Source organism: Tribolium castaneum, chromosome 2 (assembly GCF_031307605.1).
Source record: "Tribolium castaneum strain GA2 chromosome 2, icTriCast1.1, whole genome shotgun sequence".
NCBI classification, from domain to species: domain Eukaryota; kingdom Metazoa; phylum Arthropoda; class Insecta; order Coleoptera; family Tenebrionidae; genus Tribolium; species Tribolium castaneum.
This window is the reverse complement of record NC_087395.1, coordinates 2470113-2481025: the sequence shown is the minus strand read 5'-3', so window position 1 is coordinate 2481025 and position 10913 is coordinate 2470113. Positions and strand designations below refer to the sequence as shown.

General features: G+C 32.4%; 1 protein-coding gene across 3 annotated transcripts; it reads left to right on the top strand.

Annotated features, from left to right (window-relative positions):
• Positions 1-4125: 4125 nt before the first annotated feature.
• Positions 4126-8145, top strand: LOC103314596 (uncharacterized). Of its 3 annotated transcripts, XM_064355005.1 has the most exons (4): positions 4126-4353; positions 4396-5477; positions 6481-7247; positions 7295-8145. In XM_064355005.1, the coding sequence occupies exons 3-4, from the start codon at positions 6561-6563 to the stop codon at positions 7712-7714; spliced, it is 1107 nt and encodes a 368-aa protein (XP_064211075.1). In that variant the 5' UTR covers positions 4126-4353; positions 4396-5477; positions 6481-6560; the 3' UTR covers positions 7715-8145. The 3 variants fall into 3 exon arrangements, 2 of the variants coding, with proteins under 2 accessions (XP_064211075.1, XP_064211074.1); XM_064355004.1 differs by having other exon boundaries at positions 4126-5477; XR_010333138.1 differs by lacking the exon at positions 6481-7247 and having other exon boundaries at positions 4126-5477.
• The last annotated feature ends 2768 nt before the right edge of the window (positions 8146-10913 follow it).

The window sequence follows — 10913 nt, the reverse complement described above, 5'->3', positions numbered from 1 at the left end:
CTATAACTTTTTTACTATTTGAAATATTACCATTCTGTTTTTATTATCCGATAGATCGACTGAAAGTCCACAAACTGAAAACATTTTTATTATAGACATGGTGTTGTATACAGGGTGGTGAACCAAAGTTATATTTTTTTAAATGGAACACCCTATATATTTTTGCATAATTTAATTCTACGCAAAAAATAATGGAACTTTATATAAACTATTATGGGTCTCTCTTTTTCTTTTGGAATTATTCAACTGTTCGTTATAAAAAAGACCCATTTTTGAAAAATCACTGCAAAATCGCTTATAAATATTTTTCGATAAATTTGCAACAGAAAAATTCAGAATATCTTGTATTTTTAGCAAATAGACGACTTTTAATTAAAGCACGCAGATAATATACAGGGTGTGCCAAAACACAAAAAGTTGAATAACTCATTTTTTTCAAATGGAACACTCTGTATTTTATTAAATGTTTTGATATCATTTTTGATAAGCTTTCTAACAGTATAGGGCTTGCATAACAAATTTAAGATATTTTTCGAGATTTTACAAAAGAAAATATTTTATTACAAAATAATTTGTTAGCCTAGAATCTGATAGTCGAATGGTAATTAATTTTTTGATATGTACTAATGTGACTAATTACATTAGTAATCTAATTATTACCTGATACATAAATAAATTTCACTCATCAAGAATTATTATTAAAATAAATAAAAAATATTTTTTATTTTTTTGAACACTTTAAGAAATATTGTAAATTTGCTATACACACGGCATATCATTAGAAAGCTTATGAAAAATGCTATAGATACGTGTAAAGAAATACATGGTGTTCCATTAAAAAAAATGAGTTATTCAATTTTTTGCGTTTTGGCACACCCTGTACATTATTTCCGTGTTTCAAGTAAAAGTCGACTATTTCCTAAAACTACTGGATAATTGGTCTTTTTTATAATGAAAGGTTGAATAATTTTGAAACGAAAAGAGATAGACTTATAATAGTTTAAATAAAGTTACATTATTTTTTGCGTAGAATTCAATTATGCAAAAATATATAGGGTGTTCCATTTAAAAAAATGTAACTTTGGTTTACCACTCTGTATACAACACCCTGTGTACAATAAAAACCTTTTGAGTTTGTGGACTTTAAGTCGCTCTATCGGATAATGAAAACAGAATCGCAATATTTTAAATAATAAAAAAGTTATAGACCGATTACGCACCCCTGGGTCACCCTGTATTTCGTCATTTTCTAGCATTTTAGCACGTGTTCCAGTTAAAATTTACTAATGTATTTCAAAAGCATTTGTCAAAAAAAATTTCGGCCAAATGTGCTTAAATAAATAGATTGCCTTTTACAAGTGTTTTACCACAATTTTAATCACAACCTTAATCATTTTGAGGAATTTTTTTAAGATATATGGTCCTATTCTCTAACTTCTGTTACTATGTTATTGCTCTATTACTGTAAAAATTACAGTTGTTATTGAAATTCGTATTCCGTAAACTCTGTTACCCTCTGTTAGCAACATTTCTACAGTAACATTCTCTAACAGCGGCAAAAATCTCATAAACTAACAGTGACAGTGACATATCGCGAATTTTTGCGATATTTTACAAAATTAACAAGAAATTGTATTAAAAATGTCATAAGTAGATAACACTAGAAGGTTAGAATCATGCAAACAATTCGACCTTTGGTTTTTGAAGCGATAGAAAACGAAGAAAGGGGGTAAGATCGATCTTAGAAAATAATCAACTGGTATAATTATCCATAATGTTGCAAAAGTAATCTTTGACAACCCTAAGGGGCAATGAACACAACTTAAAATTCGTCAGAACCAAAATTTTTATAAATAAAAAGTAACACTATGTACTCTTCACTTTGGAAACAGTATTCCGTGAAAATAAAACATAGATTTTTGAATTTGTGTTATTTATTTAAAATAACATTTTTTGTCTTTCAATAGTTATTTTGTTTCTTGAGAATTCTGTTTCTCCCTTTTATTTTGCGTATAATTTTTGTACAGCCCAGAATAAAATAATTTGATTTTAATTTGATTACCTAATCCGACACGAGATCTCACAGAAATTGTCTCAAAACAAAAAATGTTATTTTTTTTCAGTAAACAAAGATATTCTTTGCCTTGATCTGCACTCGCCTTCTGAATTCACTTTTCTTTAACACTCTATAGGAACTTTTTGCGATACCAAGATCAAAATGATAATTTTAAGAAAATTTCTTGACATTTTCGAATACAATATTTAGATCAAGTAGTAAGCCATACGTGAAAATCGACTTCCATTATCTCTAAAATTACATTTTCGAACAAATGGGAACTCTGTTACCTTTATTTTAACAGAGAGTTGTAGAGAATCGTAAATTAGTCAGCTCTGTTAGGCGGTGTCATAACATAACATAACAGAGCACTGTTGCTAACATTCTATAAACGTAACAGTGTAACAGAGATAGTTAGAGAATACCACCATTAATCTGAAAAGGAATTATAAAACTATCTACAAAATAATATACCATTGTTAAAACTATTAGGACCGGTTTATAGAAGCGTCGTTAAGTTAATTCGCAATTAAATGTGTGATTAACTAATCACGTGACCAAATTGAAACAGTTTAATTGGTCCATTCGCGTTGTTGACTTACCCTGGTAGCACACTTACATATAACCGAGATGTAACCTTCTAATATAACTTTCAGCTCCCAAATGTGACGCTTTTATAAGCTAACTGTTAGTTAACCACCTTATCTAACCGTTATCTATCCGCGGTTATGTTGCAGATATGTAACTCCTTTTATATCTCGGTTATATTGCAGATATGTGTCGTTATATAACCTTTATCTAACCTTTATATTTCGGTTATATCATTTCCTTTACATCTAGCTTATATTTCGGTTATGTTTCGTGATCTAACCTTTATATTACGCTTATATAACCATTCTTATTTTTTTATATAACTTTTGCCTAAAATTTATTTAAAAAAGTAGATTTTACTACAAATTTTAAGTATTTAGGATAAATAAATTGGTGCTTCTATACAGCCTGTTTGGGGTGCACGACATCACTAGTGCACAATAAATATTGTTCAGTGTTTTGTTAATTACTTGTTGAAAAAATTCTAAAGAATTTTTAAGAATGACTTCTGCAAGAAAGTGTTCTATGACCAGAACTTACACAGAACTACTTATATTAAGACCGAAGATACTGTAGGCGTAATACCAAAGCTTCTAACGTAGTCAATGATTTTTGTGTTAACTTTTTCCTCCAAAGAACAAGAGTTGGCCAAACCGTAAACAAATTACAGTTATCAGGAACTAAAGTATTACTATTTTCAAAAACGTATTGTTCACTGTTTTCTCAACTTTGGACAAATTCTTCAAACCCAGCTTACCATTGTAGGATTAATGGGGTCGACAGGTAGAAAGTGAAAAAACATTCATTCTTGGAATAATTTGCTTTGGTTTTGACAAATTCATTTTTTGTGGTCAAAACTAAAATACATTTAGGCAAACTTTTTCACTTTTCAATTAATTATAAATTAAAATTCTACTCTATTTACATGATAAACAATAAATATAGATGACGATTCACGTGGTTGCAACACGTAGAAGTAAAGAAAAAGCAAAAATCACTGTTGAATGCATTTTACCACCAACAAACCTAGATAATTTTCAACCATATAACCAAAAACTTTTTAGATCACTTGTTTTTCTTTTTAATTATTATTATAAAATGCCAGCAAATATTAAATATAATTGTAACACAACTATGCTTAGATCACCGATCTATAAACTGAATCTAGCATACGCTATATTGCATCACATACATAGCAGTTATATAACTGTCACATAACCTTTGCTGTATTTGCTAGACGTAACCATGGTTAGATAACTGATATATACCCTGAATCTAGCTTTGGCCATATTGCTTAAGAAACATAACGGTTATCTAACCGTAACATAACCATGGTTATATGCGCTGAACATGACCATGGTTAGATAACCCAGATATAAGCTGAGTCTAACATAACCAATGGTTAGATTTGTTATATAACAAAAAATAACTCAGTAACACTGTGCTATTAATCTTTTGTTTTTAATTTAACTAATAATAATTGTGCTACGGCTCCTCATCCTCTAATCACTGATTAGAACACTTGTAGTAACGCTTCCGCGGCTACATCACGCACGAATTTTTTAAAGAGAACCAAAAAGCGCGCCCTCTTTCTAGTTATCTCTCAGCCCTACAGTTGGTACCTTTGAATTCGCCATTACGTTTTTCGTGCGTTGCGATCACGCTTGTTACGGACCAAGTTTCTCGTAGAAATTTGGAAAATTCACGTTTGTATTAATTAATTTGTAACCTTTTTACCTCCTTTATAGGCTAGGTAATGGGGAAACATAAACGAAGCCATTCCCGTTCCTCGTCGCCACGGGACAAACACGTTTCTCGACGGGAGCTGATGAAGCGTCTGGAAACGTTGGAACGTTTGATGAGCCGGCGGTATTCAAGGTCGCGCTCAGGTTTTTCTGATAACAGATCTCGGTCGCCGCGTAGTCCTCAGGATACGCGAATGACGACTCCCTCAGGGAGTATGTATTTTTCATGGTACTGATCGAGGCAGCCCGGCAAGGAGTGCTCTCGTTTCTCCTAGTAGCCCTAGTGCTCTTGTGATTCATAACGATGAGGAATTACCCGAGGAAATACTGGAGTGTTTGGGCGAAGACCCGTCAAAATTACCAGTAACTCATATCACAGTTCCTTCTAGTATTGTAACACGCTGGACGCACGTGATGTTTAATGGTTTGCCAAAAGAGGACAAAGGTCAGTTATTAAAATTATATCAGCCTCCCGCAAACGGCGGTTTTAAGCCTCCACTTCTTAATACAGAAGTTGAAGCAATTTTTCCAACAACCTCGGTTAAAAAAGACAGATACCAAGTTGCTTCGCAAACACAGATGTTAGCGAGCTTAGGAGCCCACTCAGAGGCTTTAAAATTAATAGCTTCGTGTACCACTGAGTTACCCGAACCATTTAAAAAACAACTGGGTAAATTACTTTCCGATTCGGCAAATCTTATTTCGGACCTCGTTTTTACGACGTCTCAAACAAGGAGACATCTTTTGTTTCCTCTTCTTTCAAAACAGGTCAAGGAATTAACACTTAAAGTTCCGCCCAGGGAATTTCTCTTTGGAGCAAATATGGCAGACGAATTACGTACGGCAAAATCAGCAGAAAGGTTAGCAAAAGACCTGAAAGCTCCTTGCTCCACATCGCAAAACCAGCATAGGTTTTCAAAAAGTGAGGGGGGGGTAAAACAATCCCAACCCCAACGCACACTAGGATATCATAATAAAAACACAAGTCGTAGTGCTTTAAACCGAAGGAGCCCGACTCGTCCACAGAGAGTAGGACAGAAGTCAACAGGGCGCTACTCTCAGAAAACGTACAAAAAGTAGTCCAGGTAAGTTCTACAACGCAAGCAGGCAGACTTAAAGATTTTGCTTCAAAATGGTGTGAAATCACAAATAATCAAGTTATCTTGAACTGGATTAAGGGATACACAATACCTTTTCAACATCAGCCAAGACAAGCAAAACGCTTAGTCAACCAAAAATTTAGTAATACGGAATCAAAAACGATTATTGAATGTTTACAAGCTTTGATGACACAGGGAGCAGTCAAAAAATGCATCCCAACATCAAACCAATTTATTTCTCCATTTTTTCTGGTAAAGAAACCAAATGGGTCAGAACGCTTCATACTAAATCTAAAACACTTAAACAGGTTTTTAAAGCCTCCTCATTTCAAAATGGAGGATTCAAGAACTGTAACAAAGTTAATTGAAGAAAATATTTTTATGGCAACTATAGATTTAAAGGATGCATACTTTCTGTTGCCAATACGAAAGTCGGATAGGAAATATATTCGTTTTAAATTCAGTGAACAGTTATACGAGTTCACTTGTATGCCGTTTGGATTATCAACGGCCCCTTATGCATTCACAAAGCTCATGAAACCAGTTACTAGTTTTCTACGAATCCACAATATAGTTTGTGTTGTTTATCTTGACGATTTCTTGATTTTTGGGAAATCAGAACAAAGTTATCAAAATAATGTAAAGACCGTAATTACATTATTACAAAACCTCGGTTTTATTATAAATTTTGAAAAATCCAACTGTCAACCATCACAAAGATGTAAATTTTTGGGCTTTGTTTTTGATAGTGTTAAAATGAGAATATCATTACCCAGAGAAAAAGTAACGGATATTTTAAGATATATTTCTTATTTTAAAAGTAATAAAACATGCAAAATAAGATTTTTTGCTCAATTCATCGGAAAACTAGTTTCTATTTGTCCAGCGGTACAGTATGGCTGGTTATACACAAAACATTTTAAAACAGAAAAGTTTATTGCTCTACAAAACTCAGGTCTTAATTATAATGCGAAGATGACAATTTCAGAATCATTATTTAAAGATTTCCTCTGGTGGGAGGCCAACATAGGCAATGCTTACTGCCCGATCCGAAAAGACAATTACATAATGGAAATTTTTACGGATGCTTCAGCTTCTGGTTGGGGTGCCTATTCCAAGGGTCAGGGCACCCATGGGTTTTGGGACTCCTTAGATAAAAAAGAACATATTAATTTTCTCGAATTAAAGGCCGTCTTTTTTGGCCTCAGGTGTTTTGCAGCTGAAGCTGCTAGTTGCAATATACTTCTCCGAATTGATAATACGACAGCTGTAGCATACATAAATAGAATGGGGAGCATAAAATACCCCAAACTGGCCTCCTTATCACGAAAGATCTGGCAGTGGTGCGAGTCAAAAAATATTTGGGTATTTGCAAGTTACATTAACTCTAAAGACAATTTCTTAGCCGACAGGGAATCGCGAACCCAGTCAACTGAAACAGAGTGGGAACTAAATAATCAGGACTACAATACAGTTGTGTATCATTTTGGTCAACCAGAGGTTGACTTATTTGCTTCAAAAATTAACGCCAAATGTAGGGATTATATTTCGTGGCATAGAGACCCTGATTCCATGGCAGTTGATGCATTCACAGTTTCATGGAGTTGTTTTTTCTTTTATGCTTTCCCACCATTCTCGTTAATATTACGAACAATTAACAAAATTATAACTGATGAAGCTAGGGGTATTCTTATTGTCCCAAAATGGACCTCTCAACCCTGGTATCCACTACTGTCTAAGATACTAGTGGATAGGGTAATTCAACTCGGACCCAATTATAATTTATTGTCATGCCCTTTCAGACAAACCCATCCACTGGCAGATTCCCTTACGTTGATGGCAGGGATTGTCTCCGGAAAGCGTATCAACAAAGAGGTCTCCCAGAAGAAGCAGTAGATACGATGATTAGGTCGATATCTCACACAACACTCAGACAGTATCAAACCACATATAAACTTTGGTGGGACTACTGTACACAAACCAACACAGACTATTTCAATGCAACACCACATCAAGTTATCCAATTTTTACAACAGCTTTTAGTTACAAAGTCCCATAACTCCGGAACTTTTAATTCGCATAGATCTGCCTTATCTTTATTGTTATCAGGAAACATAGGCAACGATAGTGATCTAAAACGATATCTTAAGGGAATAATGAGGTTAAGACCAACGAAGCCAAAATATTCAACAACCTGGGATCCTGCTCCAGTAGTAAAATAATCATGCATTGTTTTGGCGATCCAAGCCTATATCAATAGGACCGAAGAGTTACGCAACTTGGAGGATTTCCTATTTATTACAACGAAGAAGCCGTTTAAGAAAGCAAGCACAAACACTATTAGCAGATGGATAAAGAACACCCTGCATGAAGCGGGCGTTGACACTTCTGTTTTTAGTGGACACTCTACTCGTCATGCTGCAACATCTGCAGCTGTCCGCAAGGGCATTTCAGTAGAGATCATTCGTCAAAATGTTGGTTGGACAGCAACGTCTCGTGTTTTTGAAACTTTCTACAATCGCCCCTTAGCAACAGGGGACAACATTTGTAATGCTATCCTGTCCTGAGACATTCAGGCCAATAGCATCTTTTTCGATTTAATCGAATTTGTTCTTTACAATAATAAGCAATAAACAGCTTTAAACATCTACAAGTGTTCTAATCAGTGATTAGAGGATGAGGAGCCGTAGCACAATTGAAAGATCAAACTAACCTGTGAAGTTCGATCTTAATTGTGCGAGGCTCCTCATCCGAAGAATCACTCCCACCACACCCTGATATAAAACATTTCCCGGTACCGTTTATTTTGCTTATTATTGTTATAGGTAAGTCGTAATGGCGAATTCAAAGGTACCAACTGTAGGGCTGAGAGATAACTAGAAAGAGGGCGCGCTTTTTGGTTCTCTTTAAAAAATTCGTGCGTGATGTAGCCGCGGAAGCGTTACTACAAGTGTTCTAATCAGTGATTCTTCGGATGAGGAGCCTCGCACAATTAAGATCGAACTTCACAGGTTAGTTTGATCTTTCAATTTTAAATTATCACATTTTTTTTAAATAACAAAACTATATTTAAAAAAAATGGAACTACTTTGATGAAGAGCTATGTAAAATGATCCAAGGAATTGATTGATGTCGTAAAAATCGCAAAACTGTTAACATCTTTTAAGTTCCGAAAAGAGTTGTTAAAAATTTTACCAATTTATAACTCAAGTCAACAATTTTATCGAAAACTATTATTAGTCGCAGAGCAATTTTTTTCCGAAGATAGAAAATTAACTGAGCCTTCTAATGATACACACTTTAGAAGGTTACTGGGTACCGAAATTTTACCAAAAACTCGACACAAATCGATAATAAACCCTATTTAATAAACGAACTAATTGACGATTTCTTGCAGCTTAAAAGGCTCGATACGGTTCTCAAAACATAAAAAAAAGCATAAAACATTGTTCTAGTTGCCTTTTCATTTTTTTAAGGTATTATGAGAAATTGTAATATTTATAGAAAAATTCGAAGAAACCTGTTCTATTAATTTTAGATCGTAAAAATATTTCAAGAATACATTTCTCAAACGTAAAATGATGTAAAATGCTCTAGAATAAACTGTTTTAGAAAAACTTGAAAATCTGTTTCAATCTTTTTGCGAGATTTGTCTAAAAAAATTTTAGTGTTACTTTTGTCTTTTATGAAGTGTTTTAGTACGTTTGTTAATTACAAACGCAATCAATCAATGTGGGAAATATTTAGTAAATTAAAAAAAAAACTTAAAACTTTCTTAAAAAAGATTTTACTTTTGTTTACTCAATTTTTAAGATATACAGCTAAGTATTTTGTTAAATTTTGACTTTTGAGTTTTAGCTAAATGTCGAGGAAAAACAGAAGTCTAAAAAAATGGTTGATTGCGTGCCATTTGTGTTTATAGATTTTGTAAACTTAGCTAAAAAATTAATAAATTTTGTCAAAATTAGCTCTTTCTGAAATGTTAGCACATTTTTCAGCAAAAAACGCAATTATTTTACGAAATAAGGTCAAATGACTAAATTATTAGATTTGATTTTTTTCGAAAACTTAACAGGTTTTTGCAAAAATGTTTTTTTTAGTTTAATTTTTTAACAATAATGCTAATAATATACTCCATTAGGCCAAACTAATATTATTTTTATTTTCTATAGCCTTACTATATTGTGCAGCTTCCAGCTAGAAATATAATTATAATGCGATATTTCGTTAAAAATCAATCCAAACTAGTTACCAGTCAAATCTGGTCAAAAATAGAGTTGTATTGTTGTTATTTATAAAATGTTTTAGTTTAGTTTAGTATCATTCATACATGAAATTATTTTTACAAAAATTATATTTTTTGCATTTATTGGAGTAATTATTAAATAAATTTTTGAGCAAAAATTAAATGATTCTCATCTTGTTAACTTTGAAATTGGTTTACATGTAAAAAAATTGTGCCGCTCTGTTAAACAAATGTCAAAACTGTCAGTTGTGAAATTCACAAACTGTCAATTATTGTCTTAAAAATTTAGTTAAAATGCCAAGTTACACTTGGCGAAGCTTATTTCCGATCTGGAGACTTCATAAATGGAGAATGGTAATATTTAGTGTCTAAATGCTAGTCATTAATTCTATGAAGCGGCATTTCTGGAAATTTGTAAACGACTAGATGGGAATAATTTAAAATCACCTTGTACTTTTTCATCAAATAATTTAGTTATTTTTAAATATTGAAAACCAAGTTTAAAAACAAAGAATCAGTGGATTATATTAAAATAACTTTATTTTTTTTAACACTTTTTTCGGATACACAAGAAAAAATATTCTGAAAAATTAGATTGAAAATGAGCTGAAAAAATTACAAATTTTTACAATTTTTCTCGGTTAGAAGAAGATAACACGTGCTAATGTGTTGACTCACTTTTGTCGGACATATCGTTATGCTAAATAAAATTAAAAAATCACGACTTTGTCTTTGTGTTTTAATACTAATATTTTTCAATCTATTTTAAAGAATTTCGTCACAAATGAGCCAAAAAATCAATAAATTAGATTAAAAATGATGTTATTTTTACGTTTTACTGACTTTTTTGAACTACTTTTTGAACTAATGTAAAAAATTACTAAATAAGGTCAGTAATGTTTTACCACTTTTTTGAGTCTTAAATCAAAAAATTACTTTGAAAATTAAGAAATTACGGCAAAAAGGTGTTGTTTATGCATTTTATTGAGCGCTTAAACACTATTTGAACTAAAAAAAATAATTCAGATAATTTGAGTAAATTAAGGCAACATATTAATATGTTAATACGTTTTCAGTCATAAACAGAATAACTTACTTTCAGGATAATTTTATGTGAAGGAAGCAAAAAAGTTTTCTTCTAATAATGTTAAAATTTGTGATATAGGCCCTTTTTT

Excerpts from the sequence above, each read along its gene's own strand:
- LOC103314596 (XM_064355005.1), top strand. The coding sequence starts at position 6,561 with ATGGAAATTTTTACGGATGCTTCAGCTTCTGGTTGGGGTGCCTATTCC. Across the intron at positions 7,248-7,294 it reads CTAAGATACTAGTGGATAGG|ACAAACCCATCCACTGGCAG; the intron begins GTAATTCAACTC and ends ATGCCCTTTCAG.